Raw genomic sequence first — 25159 nt, 5'->3', positions numbered from 1 at the left:
TCTGCAGCTGCTGTAGCAGGGTAAAGGCGTATCGACGCCGCGACGAGGAGAACTCGAGGGGAGAATTGGGATCCGCGCCTTAAAGCCGCATTCGGTGGGGAGGCACGCCAAGGCGCTATTGATTTGCGCTGACCAGTTCAGCAGGCACCCCTGAGCCACGCATGGCACCCATTTTGCAAGCAGGAGGGAATTGATTCCCGGCGGATATTGCCTGCGATCTGATGATTTGCCGGTCGCGTGATGGGCGCCGCAGGAGATGCGTGGAGATGCAGGGGAGCGCAAGGGGCGCCGATCGGAGGAGCAGAGCAGTATCGGGTAGCACAGTTGAGGAAAGAATACATAGTAGAGAGCTCTCGAATATCAGTATGTTGTAATTGAGATCAGCTGAATGGTTGTTTTTATTTCGCACTCAGTGCGTCTCTACTATGCACTATTTAACTCTATATACTAGTCTGGGCAGGGTATACTACAGCACCCCCATCGCCGCCCGATTCGCCCGCCTCCACATCTCCTTGCGCCGCTCATGTCCAGCATCAAAATCGTCCTTCCACCGCTGATCAAACACCGGCAGGCGCCGCCCTGGTGCTCCAGCCGCGGGCTCGCCCGCCAGCGCCCGCATCTCTTCAAAGTACTCCTTAAAGTCCGGGTTGACTGCCGAAAATGGCGGCCCATCGCCCTTCAGCGCGATCCGCTCCTGCTCCCACTTCTCCTGCTCAGCATCGGACGGCAGCGTAGCTCGTCCAGCCAGCACGCGCGCGGCAGCGACGGCTTGCCATTCGAAGATCTTGAATGTGAGTCCGGCGCCGACCTGTAGGGCGTGTTAGTGTCAATTTGAGGGGCAGGTTTCGGATACGGTGAGACATACAGCTCCGACGAAGACGAGGCTGGGATCGTGCCGGTAGAAGACGTGCTGGTAGAGATCGGGGACGCGGTTGCTTCGGGTGGGAACCTGGGGGAGGAAGGGGAGTGTCCAGGTGAAGCCGGTGCCAAGTAGAATGTTGTCGATATCTGGTTCCGAGGTGCCGTCTTCGAAATGCACCGTTCGGTCTTCGGCCGTGATGCGGGAGATTGGTGCTCGGCGCTGGATCTTCGGGTGCTTGAAGGCCTCGTCGCCGAAGAAGGGGTTGTAGCGGCCGCGGACGACGGCGTGGATGGGTGATTGTGCTGTGTCGATGAGGCTGACGGCTGTGTCGGCGGCTGAGACGGAGGCTCCGACGGTGATGACTTTCTGCGGGGAATTAATATACCTGCCAGAAAGGTAGGCTTGGATATTCTTTGGCAGCAACTCACCTTGCCCCAGTACTTCCCTGGACCTCTATAATGCTTGGTATGCTCGACGCTACCAGGATATCGTGCCGCGAACTCTTCCAAACCCGAGATCATTGGAACAAAGGGCACGGCATAATGACCAGAGGCCACGACAAGAGCATCAAATTGCTCACTCCACCAATAATCTGAAGGGATGCCATCAACCACTTCTCTTCTCCGAATCGTAAGAACCCATTTCTGACTACTAGGCTCCTTGACCGCGCGCTCAACAGTAGTGTTATACTGAACCAGGCCATGATGACCCTTCTCAATAAACAGATCCTCAATATACTTCCGGATCACCGCATGGTGTCGAAATGGTGTCTCCGGTCCGTGACGATCAATAGACCATTGGGACCGGATCATTGGAATAGGCTCTTGGGAGTAGGACATGACGCCCGCGTCCACATTAGTCTCCAGCCCGGGGTAAACAGGCGAGTCTGTGAAGCGGTCTTGCGATATCGCCGGTGTCCGGCATGGCAATTGCTCAGGAATTTTCAACGGCGCATCTGCCGTGCGCGCAGCAAGTCCTTCAAAGTCTACTATCCGCGGTGGCGGATCATCTCTGGAAACCCTACCCTCTGATTAGACATATTGACCAGTAATGATGACGGAGGAGAACAAACCAGCATCCTCCGGCCTTTTCCTGTCTCTCGAACACACGAATCGTGTCAAATGCATTCTCTTGCGCCAGTGCATCGACCGCAATAGCCCCTGACGGACCAGCACCGATCACCGCAACGCTCTTTGCAGGTAACATGGCGTGAACAGCAGTGCTCTTGTGGTTGATAATGGTAATGGAGGGCCGGAAGCGACGATCCTCCGATCTTTTCAACGTGGCCAGGGCTCTCTCGGCCGAGGCTTGTGATGCGGTTTTGTCTGGAGAAGTCGAGTTAAGAGGCTGTCACGCCATCGGGCCTTCTTTCGCGCAACAACTGTTGACGTGCGGATGCCAATTGGTGGATTTAAACTGGAAAATGTGTCACGTACCAACAGTTCATTAACATTGAATATGAAATCAGAAAAGGCACCGCGTCCCTATAAGACAATCAAAATTGTTGATATGATAAGGTCATGAAGATAAAGCATTCCCCGGAATCCGCAATGTCGACTCGGCTTTGAAATTTCAGTTCCCGATCGGCTGGTCCCGACTCGGCTTGCCCCACCGTGCCTGATAGACCATACCTGAGGGTATAGAAATGAATGATATGGACAGTAACTATATCATTGAACTGCAATCCAGCTATACTCTTCATATAATTTCATAACATAACCCAAAATCGAATACTCACGACTACACGCAACAGACCATCCTCTACCCCCGGATCTTCGAACCACATCTATACTCCCCCGCAGAAATAGGCAAGGGCGGACCCCAAACCCAAGCATACCCACCGCGCTGCGATGGGAAAGATCGCTGAAGACATACACAGCCACAATGGCTGTGATCATGCTTGGTCGCGTTTTTCGGGGCTATGCGTTCAGGCCCATGCGGGAAGTCTAGGTGTTGCGAATCTCTTCTGGAGTGTGGGTAGGGTGCTCTCGTGTATTTGAGACACTCGGAGGGTACTGATTCCTCGTGGCAGCACTGTACTAGATGATTATGTTTTTGATTGTGGTGGGGGCATGTGTGTCTTGCTCGTCTTGGTTTGGGTGTTTGCGCGTAAGCGTAGTTGTGTAAGTGGACTTCGATTCCGTGGCAGCAGTGGGACTTTTTTGGGGCGGTTGGGCATTTGCGGATGCCACAGAGAAGTGCTTTGCTGACATCAGACTGGGGAGTCTCATGCTGTTGGTGATTCGGAGTGGTCTGGACTGGAACTGGACGGTGTTGGGTGTTCTCACACGAGGCACATTGCTCGTGGTGGTGGAAGCGCTCTGATGAGTTTGCTTTGGGTTGAGTCTCAATCGGCTTTGGGCTGATCATTCCGTCAGGTTGCTCGGGATATTATCGCCTCGGTGCCCGAACCTGAAATCATACCTGTTTTGCGGCTGACTGGTGCATGGATCCTGTTGGACACGGTAGCTGCAAGCACAGTCGATATTCTGTTGTTGACATTTGGAACATTCGGAACATTCATTGTGGCTTTTCTCCGTGCTCTTTGTATGATGTGTTGCCTGAGGATTTAACTCGCAGGGGTGATGTACTTGTCCGTGGTCGCAATGGCCGTGGAGTCTTCGTAGCGGCTGCAAGTTATTGTGATGTTGCTGACACGAGTCCATGTCATGGTGGGCTTGGTGATGAGCACTCTGACAACATGCTTGGTAACGCATCATTACCTCCAGTCTTGGAAAGCGACCACGATGCGGTATGAGAATGGATCTTGAACTCGATTGTAGAGCTTTGGAAAGAGGGCTACTCCGATATCTTCCTGCCCGGGGGGGGGGGGGGCGGGAAGGCTCCATTAAATAGGCGATGTTAGTGTAGTCCGCTTTCGGTGCGACGTCAAAATTCAGTTTGCCATCCATCAAGTTGGTCTACAAGTTTGACGCTGAAGGGATAATATCGAAGCGATTCCAGTTTCGACGGTACCATGCAGCTTAGTTACATATACAGACCGACCCAGGTTCGCCTTCCATATCGGAAACATAGAGACGCTGTTTCAAACCCTAATCACATGATACGACCATCTGGGTTGAGAAGCGTTGTCCTCATATAAGCTATTGGTCATCGTGAATATCCTCCGACGAAGGTGACCTGCGAGATGTTATGAGGCGTTAGCCAGTTTATCCAATAAGATTTGAACCCGCAGCATCATGATAAGCAATGGTGGGGTTCCCGAAACCAAACCTTGCTGTTAAGACTTATCACCTTGATCCAGATAGACCTCCGGGAAGCACCAAGCACTGCAGTAGAGCAACTGCGAACTGCAGAAGGCAGAAGTTGACACTTTGCCAATTCGGCTGTTGCTTTGTTTGTGCTTTTTGCTGCGTTTGCGTGGAACCTTCCAGGCGTTCCAGGATTCTAATTATATGCCCTTGTATCTGTTTTACAATCTATTAAAGGGGATTGGTACTATTACAGTTAGGTACAAATTACGCGGAAATTCGGTTTTTGTACCTATACCTGTTATTTTCGGTCGCACACCCGCCACCTTGTACTCGCCTAGTCCTGCCCCGGATTGTGCCACAGACCAGCTGTAGTCCGATTCTCTTGACTTTCTCCCATGGGTTGCATGGGAAGAAGGTGGCGAATATGATAAGCTGCGGCCTAGATATATCTGCTACACAATTGCATGGAAGCTTATACTCAAAACGTAACCGAGGAAGACTTGGTCATAGCCCCTAGTGATTACTGGGGAAAGAGTTCGCAAGCAAATGCTGAAAACATGCTGCAAACGAAAGAGGAGCGTCAACAGCGGCAGATATTAGCCAGAAACGTTGACTGTTACCAGCCCACGGTAGCCTGTTCCCCCGACTTCCGAGACGGACACATCAATGAGTGGAAGAAGCAAGCCGAGGCTCTAAACGGGTAACATTGTTTGGCATATCTTGCTTCCGAGTAGAGGGTCTAACTGCTTATACACATCCTTCCCAAACAAGGTACTATTGTAACTTGTCCGATTGGCAAGTAGCATCCGGGCTCATAATCGAGAAGGGGAACTGAAATGGATGAGGCCATCAATAGTAGTAGCAAACCATGCAAGACTGATTTGGCTAATTCAAGTGTTGAAGTTTTCCCAATAGAGTCCTCAGACCTCCTAGTCGTATTGAATAAGTATGACATGAAACCAAACGCTAGTCTAAAATAGTTACGCAACTTCATGTTTACGTCGGCGGCCAGACTATTCGGCGGCGACAAGGGTACAAAAGCTGATATGCTTGCACTCAGCCTTAATTAGACATTATATTAACCTGTTATTACAAGGAACGACTAGAAGGAGTTTGCGGGTGCTACGACAACATGCAGGGACAACTCCTCAAACCTCCCTTTAGCATAAACTCATTGTTCCCTCATGTTGTAGTGGTTCCATGGCTGAGGATTGCATGAGAACGATATAAATGCCAACATGCCCCGACAAAATGATGGAATATCACAGCGGAAACCTTTGGATGTGAAATGGCAACTGGCAATGTACTGTTACCGCCTGTGGCATCTGATCTGCAGGAGTACCTTTTCCCATTTGCTTCCGGTAGCTGGGCTATTCGAAGCCTGCCCGACTGTACAGTTCCGCCTTTGAGTCTAAATGGAATGTGCGATACGAGCAAGTGTGAGTGTCGAGGGGGTCAGCTTGGAGATCACATATTAACAGACGTTTTCACAGCGCCCTACGAACGTGCTGCTGCGCTGGTCGGTGAGCTGACCCTCGAGGAAAAGGTCAACTCATCAATTTTCTACATACCAGCCATAGAGCGCCTCAACACCCCACCTTTCGTAATCAGGTGCCATATGGTACGTGGTTGTTATGCCAGTACTAACATAACTTCACAGCTCTGGAACGAGGCGATACACGGTGTTGCATCGGGTCTGGGAACCAACTTCAACGAAGTTGGAGATTTCAGTCATGCCATATCGTTCACACTTCCTATTCTCACAGCAGCCGCATTCGATGATGAGCTCATATACTCAATCGCGAACGCCATTGGCAATGAGGTGTGCGCATGTGGCAGTGCTGGTCGTGCTGGTTTGGATGTTTGGATCCCGAACGTCAAGACCTGGGTACGGCCATTTGGGTCGGGCCATGTTTGGGCCTTGGGCCGGACTTTTTGTCCATCTGCCCATGGGCCTTGCCCAGGTCTAAACCCACTAAACCCAGCAGAGCCCATTGACAACCCATTAAAAACCCAAGCAAACCCATTCCCAGCTCAATTCCTGCCCTTTGGCCCCTGAGCCAGCTCAAAAAAGTTTAAACTCTCAGGTGTAAGCTCTCGATCAGGCTTTCTTGCTGAAAAGCCTTTTGCCTGTTTTTCTGCTGAATAGTTCTGCTTAATTACACCGCCCCCCCGCGGTCAGAACTCCTCTGGCCTACCACTCTGACACTTCAGTACTAGCAGAAATAGACAGAAAAAAGGATAAAATAAATTAAAGAATCAGTGGGGGGTTTGTTGAACTTAATATGTTTTAAACAAAGAAGGTTATGTTTTAAATATTGAAGAGGGGAACGCTCGATGGCTGCACGCGCTGAGACGTGCGGGTCGATTCAGCAGAAAAACCACCACAAAGCACACGCGTAGCAATCAGGAAACAGCGAGAAGCCCAAATGTAGGGGTCAGGTTGGGGAGGTGTAAGAAGGTGTATTCTAGAACTAGCTATCCGGCCACTGTATACTGCCGGCTATGTCACATAGTCTGGATGGCACCCATGTAGTAGGGGGAGGGGGTCTCCCCACTACAATATATATACCTACACCAGCAGCTTGGTAATCATAGTTGGTTATTCCTCTATGCTCGACTCATTCATAAATAGTAAACGGCACTATTAAATAGCTAAAACTTCTTGACTGGCATCCGTATGATGACCATGACGATAGAAACTATAATTTTTCCGCGAGACAAAAAAAAAAAAACAAAGCAGTTTGCTCCATATATAGAAGTAAAAGCACAGGAAAGGAAATAGAAACAGGGAAAACGAGAGCCAGACATGAGCCATAGAGGTTTGCGTGGCCTGTGGACTTCGCAACACAGCTAACGGAAACATGCGAAAGAGCTCGAGAGAGCTGGTCTGTATACCTGAAACGTTAATTATAGCCACCTTCGCTGATCCGAGAAACAACGTGTTCAAAGGCAGTGGTTTGCACAGTATCGACTAGTCCGTAGGAAAGATGGCCAGCCGGAATCTGGCAAGAGCATGCGGGGTTGTAAGAGCATACGCCATCACCCTTTTGAACCATAATTAGTCAAATGACTTAACTGATTAAAAAAGTAGATACTCACAGCAAGACAATAATCCAACACTTTGCCACTCCGGTCGATGTCACTCGAGAGATGGGGAATCGTAGCGTTTGTGTTTGCAGCAAGAGCAGAATGTGTAAACATGCCAACGGTGTTGCTGTGATCTCTTTGGCCTGTCTCATTGACACTGGAAAATTTCCCAGGAGTGCGGTACGGGTTGCCGACAAGGATAACCGATTTTACCAAGCTCAAGGCATTGCGATCAAGTTGGTTGAGGACTCTGAGCATCAACGTAGCGCCTTGGGAGTAGCCAAAAAGAGCATATTTCTGACCAGGGCAGTGATAAAGACCTTCGTTGATAGTGTTCAGTACAAAATCCTCGCCAACGGTCGTGTTCTGGGCAGGTCCCGCTGGATACTCAACGGGCAGACTGACACCACCACTGATGTTGGCAAGGATGTTCTCGATCAGGGGATAGAACACTGTAGAGACACCCTGCGGTTCAGCGGTTCCACGAGCGTCAATCAATTCTGCCGGTACCAGCCAAATGAGTTTTATGGTGTGGAATTATGATATGCTTGCAGAAGGCGCCTTCTTACTGTAGCTGGAGCATTGCTTAGCCTTTTCCCAGGCCGTGATATTGGCATGTGGAAGTGAGAGAAACTCCGAAGTTCCGCATCGGCATTCAAATGTTTCGAGAGCTTCAGACAAGCTGGTGTCACGCGCGAAAATGGATGGCCGAGCGAATGATGAGGCGCATGTAGCCAAGACGGCCAGAAAGGATAGACGAAGAGTTGGAAGCATGTTGTTGTACGACGTCGAGAAAAAAGAGAGCTGAGACGTGGGAAAAGAAAGCAGCGAGATAGAAATATTTATAATTTCCAAATTATTTTAATAATCATGGTTTCTTGATCCATATTTTGATGGTGTAAGCCGTGGTCATATTCTGATTGAATAGAGACCAATCTCGTTTTCACCTCGTAAACCTTTCTTGATGGGGGCGATGATCCGCGGGTCCACATCTGAACTAGACCCACTTTTCCGAACCAGGAATCTCGAATTCGTATCTATTAATTAAAACGGACTATATTAGTGAAGTCTATCAGGTGAGGTTATCCACACGGTGGCTCTAGGCTGCAAAAGATTGGGCGATCTTTGATCAGCCCAATCGAGAAAACGGAAAGTGTTGCCTGAAACGCACTAACTTGATGAAGTCCTTTTGTCTGGTTTCTGTCTCCACTTTGCCTGGGTCCCCAATACGCCATAGCACACGAAGGGTCTGCAATGGCAGCCTTCTCCAAGCATCTGGCGGCTTCGTCATGGTTGAATGAGAACATCCAGATCAGACCCCTATTGAACCAGATCTGTGCATCAGGACTGTAGGTTGTGAATTTGCGTTTAAAAGACCCCAGCTGGTACTAATCATCGCAAGCGAGGCTCGATTTAGCTGTTTTCTCGGTTGGAGGGCATTGAAGAGAGGAGGATGGGTATGCAGAGTGCGCCTCGTCGCCTACCATTTTTGGAGATGTCTGTGGCGAAATAATTCCAAAATTCTGGATACGAACAAGCAAACAATGATCATTCACAGTGGCAGTGTGGCACTGCAAAAGTCTGTGACCACCCCCATTTACCGCTCCCATCTCCGCCTTCCTAAAATAGGCTAGTACACATAGTATTGAGCTCGTGTCTCTTTCTACACCTCTCTACATCACACGATGCCTCGTGTGAGAGCTTTACCACAGCGCCCAGTGCCTAAGGGACCTCTCCCTACATCTCCTAGGGCGCCTAATCCTACACCTATAAGCACACCACGTCGCCAGAATTGTGAATTAGACCCTAATCTACGTACCCAGATCACTACTTTGAAAGAGATCGCTGGGTGGTCTTACGGGAAAATCCATAAGAAAGTCCCTGATCTACCACTCTCAAATACCAAAATGACATGCCTACGATCAAGGGTTCGGCAAAAAGAGCAGTCTTTGAAGCGATCTGGATGTCCAAAGTGTAAAGGTCACGGTCAGGTTCGATGACGCCGGGACTAGGTAAAGCAATAAGAGGCGTATAGGTCGACCTTTAAGGGTACGAAATGGCTAGAAGCTGTACCGAACAGTATGTTCGATAACAGAGGCTGAAGCTTGAAGAATGAGTATCCTTCGCGCACTACTCGATATTAAATACTGTTGTACACCGCTCTTCAACGCTCTGTTATCATCCATGAGGGCTAATACCAGCTTCCTCAGGCATATGCTCAAAATTCCTTGACACAAAGATCCTTAATGAAGATGATGGTCAAAAGATCCTCTAGGAGATTCACGAAACACCCCGAGTTACATATGAAGATCTACTCTGAGGTCAGCAGCAAATGCAAAAAAGACTCAATCGCTAGATTGGGAAACTTCTGGAGTGGCGAGTGATGAAACGACCATGTCTAAGACCTGAACATGCTGAGCAACAATTAGTGTGAGCTTCAAGGTATCAACACTATACAAAGGGGGATTTTGATCGTGTCTTCCGGTCTGACGAATGTACAGTTGAGTGGTATCGGACTTCCACGCGAATGGACATTTATTCAATGAATTTTTTAGGTTCTTATAGATTAATTCCAATAGTTCCGTCTGCCACTATGTTACATTAACCTCCGTATCTTTTCATGAAGTCTGGTCTCTTTCCGAACTCTGTCATATGCATAGCTGGCTTATAGAAAGAACATCATTATTCTGATCGACATCATTCGGCAACTTGCCCTATTCTTTCTGACTCGACAGTATATTCTTAGGTGTTTACCAATAGCAAGTTCGCTTGGGCAAGGTAATGGCTTCTGAGTAATCTGACCTTCAGCTGTTGACCATTCTCTTTGTAGCCACTGATCGGATCAAAGCGATCCGATGCGATAACTTTTCCTCACTGCCGACCTGGATTTCATCTTTTGAGAGGTATTCGTTAAGCATCACATGATGCTATTCGTCAAATTCGAAATTTGATATGCATATATAACTATTATAAGATCCTCGATGGTTGTGGGATCCAACCTGCCTGGACAAAATAACAGATATCTCATGCGGAGCTAAATAGCCGTTCAACACTTGCACCGATGGCAGGGATAGCAAGGATATCACTTTCTAGGCTCGCCAGAACTGAAACTAATGTTGATGATCTTTCCAGGAGGTTCAGGCTGGAGTCCGAACGATACCTTTGAGCTCTATCAGTATTATACAGATTGAACTCACCACTCTCAAGTATTTAGTAAACTCACCACACTGGCTAGTGGAGGACTGCTGGAATTCTCAAGCATGCAGCTCTCTTCAAGCTCTGTAAACGTAGTTACATGCTCAGGTGACCTTCACTGTAATTGTGCATTAGATTGTCGTCGTTTATAAGGCTGAAGTTAACCATCAAGTCTTCGTCGGTATCTAGCGGTCAATTTTCGTTATTTAGCAGCAAAGAACTCAAGTATGCTCTGATGTGCAATTGTAGTGCAATTTGCAAAGACACCACCATGAAACTCATCTGACTTTGCATAGCAATAAGAAGCTTGTCTTTTGCTGTTTCGAGGGCCTTCAGCGTCTAGTTGCCTCCAAACAACCTTTTTGCGCCAAAGGGCAGAGGTGCAGCAAAGAGACCAAGAGGATTTTCCCTCCTCTTATAAAACTCTCCAGTATCTCGGTAGCAAGGGTCATGTTCTGGCAATCTCTTCTTCGACGCTAATGCGTGCTCCGAACCCATGATTATTGGTTCAGAAGGAGGCCAGCTCAAACTCACTGGTTTGAACAGAATGGCTTGAAAAAAGGAAGCAGAGAGAGGCCCACCGTTCCAATCCGGCTCTATCTGCGTATTTCTTGAGCCAAAGCTCGCGGTGGGGGATTTCAAAGACGTCCAATCAGTGACAAATAGCATCTTCAAGACTAGTTATGCACTGACAGCTTTGACAGGCTTATTCTCATTCTACTAGCTATTTACAGACTTGCAGAATAGGTCATTGTGGACTGTAATTACGCGGAACTCATGACAGCAAGATGTCGCCCACCCGTCACACTTATGACAAAAAAGTTAAACCAAGCACCTCTTTCTTTACAATAGTTGATATACACCATCACTGTGTTGATAAAATCTGATAAGGCCTCTTTGGTTGGGGCAGATTCAACTCCCATTGTAAGGCGTGGGCTTATGATGTGAACTATTGGGGGATTTGAGAGTACGTCGCCTGTAAATACTTGTATGCCTTGTATGCATTGCTTTCGTATCATGAATTTCTGTGCCTCTGTATTCTATTATTGAGGCGATGCTTAAAGCGTCATCTTCTCTTCTATTTGCACGTCAAGGTAATTGTGGTTGATGCACTTCTGGAGCCTCCCCGAGGACTTCCACCGCGGGCCAATGCAGAAGGTTCTTCCATTGCAGTGGTATTGTTTGCCATACCAGTTTCATAACTGATATACCCCATCCTCGAAAATACCAAATCCCCTTTAAACGGTGTAGTACTACACAAAAAAATCCTAGTATTACCAGCGCCATTGGTTCCCGTTCGTTCAACCGCTCTAGAAATGGTTGAGGAAGCGTTATCGCCCAGCGGCTGACAACATTTTGAGCAATGCGGTCCTGGTAAGATGCATTCAAAGCCTCCTCGAGGATGGCTATTGCCACCTGGTAAAGGGGAGTGTCATGGCTCGCGCGTCGCGCACCGTAAGAAGCGTTCGCTTCGCGGAGTTGGTGTACGGCAAATTGGACACTCCCAGGCAAAGGGACAGGATAATCCACAGGACTGAAGTCAAGAACTGGACTGAAGCTGCTACCTTGTATCGAAGATTCAGAGCGAGTTATAATTTGCTGCACGCCACGACAGAGCATAAGAACCTGGTAGAGGTCTTCCATGGCAATCGCGGTTCCAGCAGGGTTCTCAATGTGGAAGAATCCAAATGAATAGACAACGAGAATGCTGGCAAAGGCGAAAATGGCTTTGGCATTCTGACAGTTGATTTGGCCCAAAATTCCTTGGAACCCAATCAAAGCCTCATTCTGGTGCATCACTGCTGTATTTATGTAATTTACTCGAGAAATGCGGTCGCTAGAGCTTGCCGCTTCAAGCGCAGATGTGGCTAACAGCCCATGCATGAGGAATATGTGAGACAGTGCTTCTTGAGGAACCAGAACCTGCCAGACTCTCTGAGTTTTTTCGTCTCGGGTGAAAGACAAGTGTGTTTTGCTCGACCACAAAATCATCAACTCAAGGTTCCCCAGGTTGAGGGGCGTCGGATCGAACACAGGAGATCCGCTCTCACTGCATTGTATTGGCCCTCTTGGGGTCGCAAGTCTTGAAAATAGATTCATCAATTCCTGAGGAAAACCGAATCTGGACCTTGAACTATTTTGAGAAGAATCCGCGCTCAGCCACATATACGAGTCAGATGAGCTATAGTTGCAGTTGCAGGTTCTTCTGCGACAATTGGTGCATGAAGGTCGCAGTTCATCACACTAACAGGTAGCTTTAGCAATATGCTTAGGTTAGGCAAAGAAGGGGACCCTACCTTGACTCTTCGTCGTTTGCACTCCGCACAACCATGCCGAGACTTCTTATGAGATTTTCGCATAAAGATGAATTGGAAACAAAATACGGGCTTATTGTGGAAGTTGCGCAAGGTGCAGACGTCTTGGTCACTCGAGTAACGGATTGCCACACGAAATATTGGCTATAGGGGAAAGGTTGAAAGATACAAATTTCGTAAGCGATCCCTTTTCTAATGAAAATTCTTAATGCAGACTAGATCCGCCTGTTTGGCCATATTGCTTCAGCTTTAGGCTTTCGGCTAGACCCAAAACGGGCCCGAATCCTTTCGCCGGTTTTGGAAATGGATACGAGTGAAACCGAGATAGGGTCTCCACTTTCTATGGATTCGTTCACATAACGAGACCCACACGGGAGCTGATCACACAAGCCAGCCGATCAGCCCCATTACCCACTACATGGATATACAGTGCTGAGCTTAAGAATTTGTTGTAGCATGTGTAAGTACCCGTTCAGGATCAAGTGGAACTAGACCTGCTGCTGTGAAACTGCTGAATAATCTCTGTTTTAAAGGTATCTTTATGTGCTTGAGGATATTCTGCTAGAAAATCTAGCTTGTCGATATATTGAATCCTAACTAACGTAATCCACAGTCGGGCTGACAACACGGCCGAGCTGACAACTTTGCCCGACTCGACTTTTCTAATTGGAGGCCTTCCAACCAAAACGCATAAATTTGTTTAAATATAGCGATTTTTACATGAATTAATCCTGTGGCCAATTTCTCTGCATCCACTACACCTTGGCGGAGCCCTCCTGGCTGGCTGATCCGGCTGGATAGGCAGATCGTTCTGCGCATGCGATACGGCATTTCCACCTTCTACTTGCTGATTTTGCTGCTGGGCCAGCTGTAAGCCCTCTTTAACTGTTAGGCCCCCTTTATGTGCTATCCACTGATTAGATCGAGTGCGTTTCTGGCGTTTCTTCTCATTCGCTGCGAGAAGATTGGCGATTTCTTGCGCTAGTAGTGCTGTGTCATGTAGTGGTCGATAGTGGCCTTTGATAATCCGATCTAGAATGATTTTTGGTGGTGTCGGAGGGCTATTTGACCGTTGCTTTAGTAGTTCCTTAAGCATCGAAATTAACTATCCCCTTCTTGCGCGATCCAGACTTTGTTACTCGAGAAGTACTTCAACACCTTCATGAAGAGTGCTCGGTCCCAAGATCGAGAGTAGCGCTCGTCGGTTTCGGTGGGCTTGGGTTAGTACGAAGTTGTACCTATAAGGGTAATTTACCACTAATAGATTAAAGGAAATCGCAACTCGCTATTGAATTGTTTGGATGGAGTGAGCTAAACAGAGTGCAGCTTGCCGAACGTTGTATTCGTAGCTATCTGGCTAACTGAGGAAGAAGGAAAGGAAGAAGGTGTGTGTGACGGAGGTATGGTGTAGCCCGTCACCGCCCAGGTCTCGTGATTTCAAGTATGAATAATGTCAGGATGAGGAATTGATGTACTGGCTAGTACTGAAGATGTCCCAATAGAATAAGATGATGGATTGAAGGTTGTTGAGATCGGTTGAGCGATCTCCGGGGTTTCTATAATCGAACTGTGGCTTGTTATGAAACCACACTAGGGAGAATTGAGTGAACGATGAATAAGCCTATCCCGAAGGATCCTAGTGGTATTTGACCACCCCCTCAGTTTGTCAAATACTCCTATCATATCCGATCCAAATCGTCATCATGGGGTTTCTGGGTTTACGCAAGTAATGCAGCTAGATCTAAACAAAGTTTCCAGGATATCGTGGATCAGGTCAAACTCACGGTCTCCATAACCCTCGTGTCGATATATGCGGATTGGTCGAAAATTGGTTCCAAGATGACAAGAGAGGGAAATGGTTCTTATTCTTGACAACATTGACAATGATGAATGCCTTCGCAAACCTGCAACCAAAGGCATCTAAGCGACAGACACTCTGAAAACGGGAGCAATAATGGTGCTCCAAGAGACCATTCGTATAGCACGGCTGGCTGTTGCGCTAGACCATCCTGACCGAGCCATCTACTTAAATAACCCCGGATGTTATTTAAACATGTACAAGACAATGCTTCCCATTGTGGATCTGGAAGAGGCCATCCATATGACACAACTGACTGTCACTGCTACTCCACTAGACCACCCTGCACGAGCCGCCCATTTAGATAACCCCGGATGTTGTTTAGACGACAGAAGCCACGAACGGGAGCTTCAGAATCCTTCGAGGAGGCCACTTTTCTATCCCAAAACGAGCAAGACCGCGCTCGCCCGGTGCTTTCTTGAAACGGTCGTGAGAATAGTCAGCCTGACGTATGTTGCGGCTGAGAAACTCCGCATGGAGATTATGGAGACTCGCAGGATAAAGCTCGAGGAGAACCATCCCGGCACGTTGACGGATATTGCCTCATCTCGCTTTCACCTACAATTTTCACGCCGTGGCATTGAAGCTATCACATGGGCAGATTTGTCACGGCTTGCTTAGCCAGGCAGAAGAATAAGCCGGACCTGAGCCATCTAAGCAATGCATACAATTATGAACCTTCCAAGTATCGCTGGTATGGGAGATGGAAATGAATATAGAGGCCCTAGATAAGATAAAGATGATAAAGAGTCCCGTACTAAGTTATAATTTTGACTTCAAGTATATGATATTGTTTAACAACAGTTTCGAATACTATTTCATTCAAAGCGGACGATTGCGGGATTATTATAAATAGAATTAAAAGAGCGCCACTATCTTTCAACAACGCGTCAAGAGAAGTAGACATGTATCAAGAAGTAAATGCATCCAATCATCAACCACTCTCACGCCCAACACCATTAGCCATTAAATTCACTGTATATCATTCAAGCCGCTACTCGAACATTCACCGAATGACTGGGAACCCCGTTCTTCAGAACAAAAAGCATGTAATACCCAGGCTGGGCAATGCCTGCCTCCGCAGGAATCTGGAACTTGTATTTATTAGATCCATCCTTCGTCAACTTAACACCGATGCGTCGCTGATCAGTGTTCACCGTGTGTGTCGCCGAGCCATAACGGATGATCGACGCTCCTTCGTCAACATCACCACCAGTGGTGACTTCGACGGTATCGCCAGCCTTGACCTCGTTTGGTGAAACGCTTTTGATAACAGGACGGTCAGTCTTCAGAGTTCCGTCTTCTTTCAGGAGGTATGGGGGCGTGTAGATTTGACCGTCGAAATGATTGGCATCACAATCTCCACACAAACCACCACCACCTGTGAATACTGTGCCATCCTGAAGCAACAACGAGAGACTGTGGTAGACACGGACGACGCTGTTCTTTTGCTGTTTAATCCACTTGCCGCCATTGGCATCGGGAATGAATCGCTCTGGGGTCAAATGGGCGCCACTTTCATTGAAGGGAAGCCCGACATCCTGGCCACCATTAACAAACACCGAGCCATCTGGTAAAACAACAGAGGAATGGAAAGTGCGCTTGTAGAACATCCCGTTACCTGCCTTTTTGACAGACGGATTCTTGTCGGGCTGGTCAATTGTGATGATGGCAGCATTAGTCGTCGCAGGTTTGTCTTCATACCAGGGAGAGCCACCGAATGTGAGAATCTTGCCGTTGTCGTACATGACCGCATTTCCGCACATGGCGTCCTCATCGCCAGTGCGGCTTCCAGCAGAATTGGTGGTGCCATTCCCTGATGTACCATACCAGTTCATCGCTTTGCTAGGGCCAGCTTGGAAAACGGAGCCGTTGGTCCAGGCGAATATCCAGCCGTGGTTATCTTGTCGGTAGGTGCGAACGTCGTCGGTAAGCATAGCTGATGCTTGCGCGCCATAGATTCTACTCCACTGATTGGTTGCAGGATCGTAGACCTCGCCGTCCTTGCCACGCGCAGCGCCACTCTCGCCCTCCGAACCACCACCAACCCCGCCGCTGAATGAACCACCAATGACGAAGATGCGCCCATCCGATAGGGTCGACGTTGCCTGGTAGCCACGATCGATATTCATGGCCGCTGCTTTGAACCAACGAGCAACGGTAGGGTCGTAAATACTGGTCCGACTTTGATCTGTTCCGCCAGTGACGACGATCTTACCGTTCTGGTCGGTCGAGATACCAGGACAGAACATGTCGTGTTGCGTATTTTCGACAACTCTCCGAGTTACAGAGTGATCCTTTGGGTGCCAAGTGGCAGTCTGTGTCTCGCCACCAGGACTGCCAGTGAAGATTTCGTGTCCCCAGGCGGACCATGTCACCACTGCGCCAGAGATTGGATCAACGGCTCCAGCGACGGGAACCAGGGGCAAATCAATTGTTGGCCCCCAAGCACCCAAGGCAGGGTTTGGAGGAATGAATTCGGTTTCATAGATCTGCAGATCCGCAATGGCAATACCATTCTCCGCAGCAGCAGACAGACGCAGGTAGTTGGCTTTTCTAGGCTGAAACGCCGAGAGCTTCATGGCGTCGTCCTTCCACCAGGTTCCATATGAGACCTCACTCCAGTTTTCACCATCAGTACTGAGGAGGATTTGATGCTCTAAGATGAGATTCTCCTCATTATCTCGCCTGGGAACCATTGTCAACCCATTCACGGTCCGTTCTTGTCCCAAGTTAACAGTGATATTTTGGGCGTCACTGCTGGCCGCACTCTGCCAGAATGTGTCGGTCGAATTATCGATTGTTTGATCACAGTCGTGACCACTCATAATCGTGGTACATTGAAGCTTCCATCCAGATGAGTCAATAGGCTGGCCTTGCGGCAGAGGTTGCGACAAAGTCGCAACTTCTCTCCCACCAATAACAGCGGTGTCGGGTGTCGTTCCTTCGCGATACAGAGACTCGAGATGCTTGATGTCTCTCGCCCTCGCTGTCCCCAGCAAGAGAGCTCCTGTATACCATCGAGATTTCATATTGACAGTGGAGTAACGGTATTCTGGTCGCAAAAGGCAGGCATGAACTCAAACAGAAAAAACTTGTAGGTATAGGGACAGTCGCAACTTCATGCATTGCAGATTGCGATGCTTTTAAAGTCACCATTATGGTATGTACCCTCGAGCCCAGCAATATTTTCGTCACAGCATGCCAGACTTGGCCGGGGAACGAGACAGGCATGGCTCGTGTAACAAAGGACAAAGCCTTCGATCCATGTCAAGATACATCTGGGATGAATCGGCTCAGGAACATCCTTCTCCGCGGATGTGGGCAAATAACAAACTTCTAGTCTATCCCTTCAGCAGGGTGCAGAATGTTGTTGAATGCCATTTCTCCTATATCAACCATTCATCAAGGAGCGCGACATAAATACTGACTTTAGTTATGTTGGGGGTGAGCCGGAAGTTGAGGATCAAATTGTTGATCATATTAATAGTAGGAAGTACAGGAGTGTGTTCTGCATCCGAGCTTCCTGAAAGATTTGAGTGGCCTATTGCGGCATGCTAGATGGTAAGAGTGGAATGTGGACTAGGACAAGTTAGGGGGGATGTAAAGCCTTAGTGGTAACCTTGACGGGCCGTGTCCGAGCCCGTCAGTGCTGGCCCCACAACCCACCGCAACCCTATTCATCCCTAGCCGTCATCTCCTAGACCGACTACCCTAAATGGTATTGCTCGATAGGATAAAAGCATACGGATCAATTGAGTCTAAAAAGGGTATATGAATGGTACTTCCCGTCATATTCTGTACCTCCGGAAGTACAATTTACTGTCTTCCTCGGCATGCTTACGCAATTGTTGTGTAAAAGAACACGGAGGAGCCCTTGCTGTGATGACCAGTACAGTACAACTGCAACAGGAATGTTAGCTACAGCATCAGGTCATACTATGCAACAGTCTGGAATTGAAGATCACCCAGTCAGAGCCATGCAGATCTAACCATGAACAGTGGGACATGCTGCGCCGTAACTTTTCTATTTTTTCTTTTCAGCGCCCTGGTCGACATGTCAGTGTCGAATCGTCGACCTACGGAATTCAAATGATTTGAAATTCCTCGCCAGCCGCAAACCTAAAATTGAGGTAGTAAGGGCAACTGTGGGGCTATCTCATTGTAACGCTCCCAGCATTTGACTGCAGTTGGACCATGGCCGTATGTGCAATCATTGACGAAAATGGGTAAGTATACTACTGCGTCGTATTCACTGACAAGGCAAGACCAACGACAAGCTCCTTCCGCTCATCGAAACGTACCAAGAATTCTTATGATCCCCTGACTTTGAATGTATAGCATAGTATTGCAGCATCGCTAAGAGCCACGGAATCCGGAATACCTATGTTCTTCAGCCACGTCTATGTCCAAGGGAATGCGAATTTTGTGACCAAGTAATCCGTCAAACACCAATCTCGTCACTATCAACAGTTTGTTCCAGTAAAAGGCCACCTTGGTCATTTGCCCGTTCTTTATTTTCATAGTCTGGATTACCAAATCACCAGGTTGACATCTCTGAGCCCCTGGATATACTCACCACATACCACTATGAGAAGATGTAGAAGATCTACCATGTACCATCAGTGTTAAGACCTTCCGCAAGCAGTGCCTATCCCAATGTAGGTAATAAAGGGGCCAAAATTACAGTTACATCGGATCATCTATGTCGTAGACGAAAAGTATGATTTGACTGTTGTAGACATGTGGGGTGCCATTCGGCGGAAGTTGCGGCACGTACTTCACATCAATATATAAAGCGAGGCCCGAGGCAGCATAAATTGTGATTTATTTAATCCCCTCTTCCGCATCTAGTATTTCCCATTCTTTGGACCTACACCACAAATTCACTATTGCAAAATGGCCGAAGCTGAAGCTCCCAATCTTGATAACATCCAAGGCGATATCTGGTGAGCTTTTCTCTCCATATCACTGCTAGCTTTCATACTGACCTGCAATAGGCCTGGTCTGACAAAAAAGTACCAAATTTTTTGGTTCTTTCAGATCACTGATGCCAGTGCCTTCAAGCTTAGTCTCGGAAAGCTGCTGGATGATAAAGTCATTACGACTTCCGCAGATGCGCTAGGCCACAGGAAGGAGATACACGAGGTTAAAACCTCGCAGCCGGGTACTTTGCACGAGCTAGCTGCAGTAAATATTGCGTTCAGCTTCAAGGGAATGCAAAAGGTAAGTAATCATAATGATCTTTATGGCTGCGAGCCAGTGCTAAACCTTCGCTTTCGTTGTAGCTGGACAAAAACAAGGACCGCTTCGTGGATGATCCATTTCGCAAGGGTATGGAGGCTGACATGGTAAACGAGGGCAGAGATAAAATTGAGGAATGGATGGATGAATTCAAAGCGAAAAATGGTGGCGTTGATGGCGTGGTGTTGGTGTGCGGGACTGAAACGAAGGTCAGAAAGACCACGAAGGAGCTGGCTGAGAAGTACTTCAGCTCGACGCAAGGAATCAAGCACATCATTACTCTTGATGGGAGAGAACGACCCGAGGAGAACGCAAAGCATGAGCAGTAAGTCTTCGAGTTCTCTGCACTGGAAAACCTCAACCTAAAACCATCACAGCTTCGGTTTCCTGGATGCCATTTCGCAGCCTCGGTTGACGGGCTTTGATAAGAAATGCGAGAAGGGAGATGGCAATTACCAATATATGTGCCGTCCGGGGTAAGTTATTTTATGGACTTGAAAACAGTCACTCATTGACTAAAAAACAATAGCCGCATTATCATCGGACACGATGGTGATATGAACAATGAGCCAAAATCTCAGCACCCACCCTGGGCCAAGGACGGCAGCTACCTCGTCATCCGCAAACTCAAACAATATGTACCAGAATTCAACAGGTAAGCCACTTTTGTGCTCACATCTTTCGGAAAATGATCTGACCGCTATAACTGTAGATACCTGGAAACCGAAGCTCCTAAACTTAACTTTACTGAAGACCAGTTAGGAGCACGGCTGGTGGGACGTTGGAAAAGTGGTAAGTTACACGTTTGTAGTGTGATTTGCATTTCAAGACACTGAGACGAATGATAGGGGCCCCTGTTGAACTGCATCCCAATGCAGACTGTCCGAAAGATGCAAGGATGAACGAATTCAACTATGACGTTAACGATCACAAGAATTGTCCATTTGCTTCACACATGCGCAAGACTAAGCCTCGAAGCATAGTCAGCAATAGAGATATGAATGATATCATGCGTCGCGGCATCCCATATGGGCCTGAAGTCGGAATCAACGAGACCAATACCGAGCAAGATCGAGGTCTCATGTTCACATGCTACCAATCCAGTATTGGTAACGGCTTTCAGTTTCTGAAAAGAAGTAAGTCACTTCACATCGATGATATGGACCAATCCACTGACTATTCTCCCAAGGCTGGATCAATTTGGATACTTTCCCAGCCGACAAGACCGAGTATACTGGTGGTACCAACCCTGGACAAGATGCTATCGTGGGCCAACTTGTCAAGAAGCCCCAAAGGGAAAAACACAAACGCCTGACCACGAGCCTTGTCGACGGTAAGGGTCAGAATACCACGACCAGCTTCCTCCCCTTCATCCAGTCCAATGGCGGAGATTACTTTTTTTCGCCATCCCTAAAACTTCTTGAGGAGCTGGGCGGAAATAACAAACGCAAACGGTCAGACTCCTGCTGCTGCGGCCCGTCCATTGTCTATTCTGGCAAATATGAGACCGGCATCTTTGGGCGCAATGAAGTCATCTGGGCAGTTTTTCCTAAAGGTCGGAGGGAGGGAGCACCGCTTCATGTCCTGACAACTTGGACCGCGCCCGTTGGTAAAGAAAAGGTGCCATTGAGCTTCCTCTACAACGCGATAGATTCAGGTGATCGCACCTTCGCAACTAGGGGAATTGATAAAAACGGTTCACACGACTACTGGTTTGAGGGTTCCGTGAGTGAGGATGGTACGGGTTTGGGCCTGAGAATGTCCGATTCATGTGGGGATGAGTGTGCAAGGTATGTACTAAGTCTAGTGACGGAGGATACGTAGGTCAACTACAAAAACTAGTAGCAGATGACTCGGGATTCAGGGGATATGTGCGATTTATATGGCTTCGATTCGCAGGCTTGATTCAATTAAGACACGTTATTGTTTGAAGGTTCTTCTACCACTTATAAGTGTTCTTTCACCTACCTCCTACTACCCGTAATGGCTAGGACCTGGTAATTACGCAGGCAGCCTGGTCGGGCTTCCTTAGGCATAGTGAATAGCCGGGAGATTAGTATATGGGAAGATTATCCTCATTAAACGTACTAAAGAAATTATAAAACTTTGGATGGCAGATCGATGCGTTTTATTAGTATAGCAGAATAGAGTCTGTAAAGTGAAAATGGGAATATTTTCATCCGTTGTCATCATGTTATGCAATCATCTAATCCGCAAGTCCATTGTTCAGTCAACCTGTGTACTAAATCCATTAATTTTACTAGACTTCGACAAAGGCTACGTTTCAAGATAATTTCTTTGTATTCCCGGGTGAAATTATTCTTCAAATTGCATCAAGCAATCATAATTTATCTCCAAGATTCCTCCACTACTTATCTCCGTGTACGTACATGAAAACGAACCTAGAGTCTAGTCAAGGCCTGCCGTAGCCTAATTGCCGTTCCCATTGTTAGGCTGCCCTCGTGGCGCACGACTGCGAAACCGATGTGACGCCTCGGCGAAGTCCAGCACGGCTTGGACCGTCCTGGCTCGCGAGACGGTGTCTGGTTTACCTTTCTCACCTTGATTTGAGCCTCCCAGCAGACTCAATACACTCTTGAATGCGTCTCCAACATCTCTCCTTGACTCTCTTCGGAGTTCCTCTCAGATGTGGGCAGTCCACCAGGATATGGGTGACTGTTTCCTGTGCGCCGCATGCACACCGGTCATCGTCGCTGTAGGCAATTTTTTTGCGGTAGCTGGATAGCCTGTTGTACGCGCGGGTCCTTGGCAAGTTCTCGTATAGCCTCCTAGTGTAGCTTGCTGGCAGGGTGTTATCGACCTTTCGTAATTGACCACCTTTGGTGGATAATTTCCATTCTTGTTCCCACTGAGCGTGGATGTCCCGCTGAATGAGTGCCCTCTCTGGTGAGGAGCGGGCGGAAAGGACGGGTTTTCTTTAGAAAACCTACTGGCCATGCAACAGACTATGGCTTACGGCCTAGCCTATTCTACTCTCATGATTCGCGATTCGTGACATGCTTAGCAGTGATGAAGTAAATAATAAGGAAATGGCCAGGACTTTTCGGGCTAGTAAAGCTTTCCAGAGTTGCATACGTGGAGGAAACTGATTTTTCTGGTCCCCAATTCTCGGCTATCTGAAAGAGATATGGGGACGCAAATGCTAAGAAACCCATTAATACATACAACTCAGAGCAAAGTATAATATTTTGTTTTCTTTCCGCTCCAAATCATGGACAGAGGAGCATTGAAAGATAGTAGTAAACAAATTTTCAAGGAACACTAATACTAGTAGCCTTCGTTCAAAATAATGACAAAGCTTTTGAATATGGTCTATATACCAGTACATTTCATTCCCGTTATCGAATCAACAAGGTAATAGGGTCTTTCTGGTCTGTAAAAAAGGGTCCTCACTTCACTATGGACTAGATCTTGCCAGTCAATCGTATCCCCACCAAATTCGTTGTTCATGATGTTACAGCCAATGATTATTTGCCAGCATTGATCAAGATAATGGTCCAGTTCGGCTCTGTTGGCAGGGTGAAGGGGATCATGCGGGACCTCGAGAACCCTCTTGGCTTTATAATCAGCAAAATCCATGATCATAAGCACAATGTCGAGGGGAAGGCTTTTAGAAAGGAGTTCTTGTTTCACTGATTCAACATCAGATTCCAATGGCTGATATTGATCATCCAATGGACCTTCTAAGTTGAGGAACTCATCAAATGAGAGTAGACCATAGTGACCGGCGCGTTTGATGATGTCTGTGCGATGGAGCCAGTGCATCTGATCAATCTTACTAGACATGTCAGATTCTTCACAAAAGTGGTCCCGGGGAATTCCAAAAAACTGCTGGTGTGGATAGGGCGTTGCTTCGGAAGGAAAAAATGTGACTCTGTGACTCTTCTCAGCATCGACTGATAGAATGCTGTATGGCGATAGTCGGTTTCATCAGTTCGACCCGCTGTCGGGTCATAGATTTGCGGGAAACAAAGGGCGACGTTGAGTGCAATATAGGCTTCCAGAGCCCTAAATAGGGCCCTATCCCACCCGAGATTAAAGGGACTCGCCTGCAATAAGTTTTGGTAATGTCGTCTGGAACAATCAAATCGGGACTGGACTTACCATGCAATCACAGGCGGCAGCAGAGTACCACCCTGAAAGTCCCTCGTCTGGGTGAGCACATGCCTGAAGAATTGGGCCTAGTTCGCCTAGCATGAGTAGCATCTTCACTACCTCCAGATTGAGGAATCCGATCTCGGTGGTACTCAAGAAATTGCAATAATCATCACACTCCCAAGGGTGAAGGAATGCGGAAGCAGTTCTTTGCTCAAATGGAAGTCTAGGCCCGCCTTTTATTCTCCGGGACAAGAGTGAATCGACTTTTTCAAAGAGCTCATCCCCCAAGAGAACATCACTGGGATTGGGGGAACTGTACTTCTCCGGGTACTGGGCTCGCTTGCGTTTCGAAGCATCAGACACGGCCTTTGCAAAGGCCTCAGTGAATCCATCTCGATCAAAAGATTTAGGCGCAGGAGAATTTGGGTGCAAGTTAGTGGCACCGCACGCGCAGCCCTTTTTGTCCTTCAGTTTGCCGGGAAGCTGAGGAAGATTTAGGGCGCGAACTTGCGGTGCGAGCGCACCCGGGGCCCAGTGAAGATTCGAGGCAACTAGATGCCATGGTATATCGTCTGATGGGTGGTGCATTGGAAGCTTGTTGGAAATATAATAAACTGTGAACGGTGAACGGTGATGTGTTGATAGACGGTAAGTAGCGGACACATAACAAGGATGAGACTTTTCTCGGGAAGCTTCCAGCGATTCTCCAATACGCTCTCCAATACGAGAGCCTCATGGTATGTATCTGAACTGTGTAAATATCTGTATTTGTAAAAAACCGGATAATGCTATGTAGATCGGCTTCCAAGTGGAGTTTAGTGCATCTTGGTGCTTACTAGTTAGTAGTAGGGTTCGCGGAACAATGAAAGAGTCACGGTCGTGTGACACCGAATTCCGGAAATTCTGTAAATCTGGGTTACGCTCTTTCGCTTTCTGTCGAGCTGTCTTCTTGGAACACCCTTTGCGATGCAGGGCATCGCTGATCGTGGACTTTGGTACAGATACTTCGAATTCATCAAGAAAGAAGAGCTCCATCTCATGAAGGTATAGATCCGGCTTTTCGAGTAGATGGTCGCACAGGGCTTCCAGCATAATCGGAGTGATGCTCCGTGGCCGTCCAGGTTTGATAGGAGGGGCTTTGACACTACCAAATAGTCGCAGGTTAGACCGGATCCTGATAATGGCGCGCTTGCTGCAGCCTGCAGCTTTCGCCATCTGCGAGGTAGTTAGTTCATTACTGGCAATCATATCATGAATCAAC

General features: G+C 47.8%; 8 protein-coding genes across 8 annotated transcripts; 3 read left to right on the top strand and 5 right to left on the bottom strand.

Moving 5' to 3' along the window:
- Positions 1-466: 466 nt before the first annotated feature.
- Positions 467-2068, bottom strand: N7532_001767 (uncharacterized protein; the record flags this gene model as incomplete). The annotated part of the gene is made up of 4 exons (XM_056614261.1): positions 467-808; positions 866-1228; positions 1291-1882; positions 1935-2068. 4 exons carry the CDS (start codon positions 2066-2068, stop codon positions 467-469), a joined length of 1431 nt encoding a protein of 476 aa, XP_056479302.1.
- Positions 2069-5365: 3297 nt separating this feature from the next.
- N7532_001766 (glycoside hydrolase family 3 protein) lies at positions 5366-6136 on the top strand (the record flags this gene model as incomplete). The annotated part of the gene is made up of 3 exons (XM_056614260.1): positions 5366-5516; positions 5571-5698; positions 5738-6136. 3 exons carry the CDS (start codon positions 5366-5368, stop codon positions 6134-6136), a joined length of 678 nt encoding a protein of 225 aa, XP_056479301.1.
- An 847-nt stretch (positions 6137-6983) lies between these two features.
- N7532_001765 (cutinase-domain-containing protein) lies at positions 6984-7941 on the bottom strand (the record flags this gene model as incomplete). Its single annotated transcript, XM_056614259.1, has 3 exons — positions 6984-7124; positions 7180-7667; positions 7737-7941. 3 exons carry the CDS (start codon positions 7939-7941, stop codon positions 6984-6986), a joined length of 834 nt encoding a protein of 277 aa, XP_056479300.1.
- Positions 7942-11451: 3510 nt separating this feature from the next.
- Positions 11452-12821, bottom strand: N7532_001764 (Zn(II)2Cys6 transcription factor domain-containing protein; the record flags this gene model as incomplete). Its single annotated transcript, XM_056614258.1, has 2 exons — positions 11452-12606; positions 12660-12821. Coding segments are annotated over 2 exons (1317 nt in total), but the record flags the coding sequence as incomplete, so codon positions are not given.
- A 1909-nt stretch (positions 12822-14730) lies between these two features.
- Positions 14731-15156, top strand: N7532_001763 (uncharacterized protein; the record flags this gene model as incomplete). Its single annotated transcript, XM_056614257.1, has 1 exon — positions 14731-15156. One exon carries the CDS (start codon positions 14731-14733, stop codon positions 15154-15156), a length of 426 nt encoding a protein of 141 aa, XP_056479298.1.
- A 365-nt stretch (positions 15157-15521) lies between these two features.
- On the bottom strand, positions 15522-17567 carry N7532_001762 (uncharacterized protein; the record flags this gene model as incomplete). Its single annotated transcript, XM_056614256.1, has 1 exon — positions 15522-17567. One exon carries the CDS (start codon positions 17565-17567, stop codon positions 15522-15524), a length of 2046 nt encoding a protein of 681 aa, XP_056479297.1.
- Positions 17568-19434: 1867 nt separating this feature from the next.
- On the top strand, positions 19435-21603 carry N7532_001761 (Dyp-type peroxidase; the record flags this gene model as incomplete). Its single annotated transcript, XM_056614255.1, has 8 exons — positions 19435-19484; positions 19536-19761; positions 19824-20104; positions 20157-20255; positions 20309-20434; positions 20492-20571; positions 20628-20915; positions 20969-21603. 8 exons carry the CDS (start codon positions 19435-19437, stop codon positions 21601-21603), a joined length of 1785 nt encoding a protein of 594 aa, XP_056479296.1.
- A 2280-nt stretch (positions 21604-23883) lies between these two features.
- N7532_001760 (uncharacterized protein) lies at positions 23884-24486 on the bottom strand (the record flags this gene model as incomplete). The annotated part of the gene is made up of 1 exon (XM_056614254.1): positions 23884-24486. The coding sequence occupies one exon, from the start codon at positions 24484-24486 to the stop codon at positions 23884-23886; it is 603 nt and encodes a 200-aa protein (XP_056479295.1).
- Positions 24487-25159: the final 673 nt, after the last annotated feature.

This window comes from Penicillium argentinense (assembly GCF_028826775.1).
Source record: "Penicillium argentinense strain IBT 30761 chromosome Unknown utg000002l_segment0_segment0, whole genome shotgun sequence".
Classification (NCBI taxonomy): Eukaryota; Fungi; Ascomycota; class Eurotiomycetes; order Eurotiales; family Aspergillaceae; genus Penicillium; species Penicillium argentinense.
Note: the sequence above shows the minus strand (reverse complement) of the source record. Positions and strands in the feature narration are given on the sequence as shown.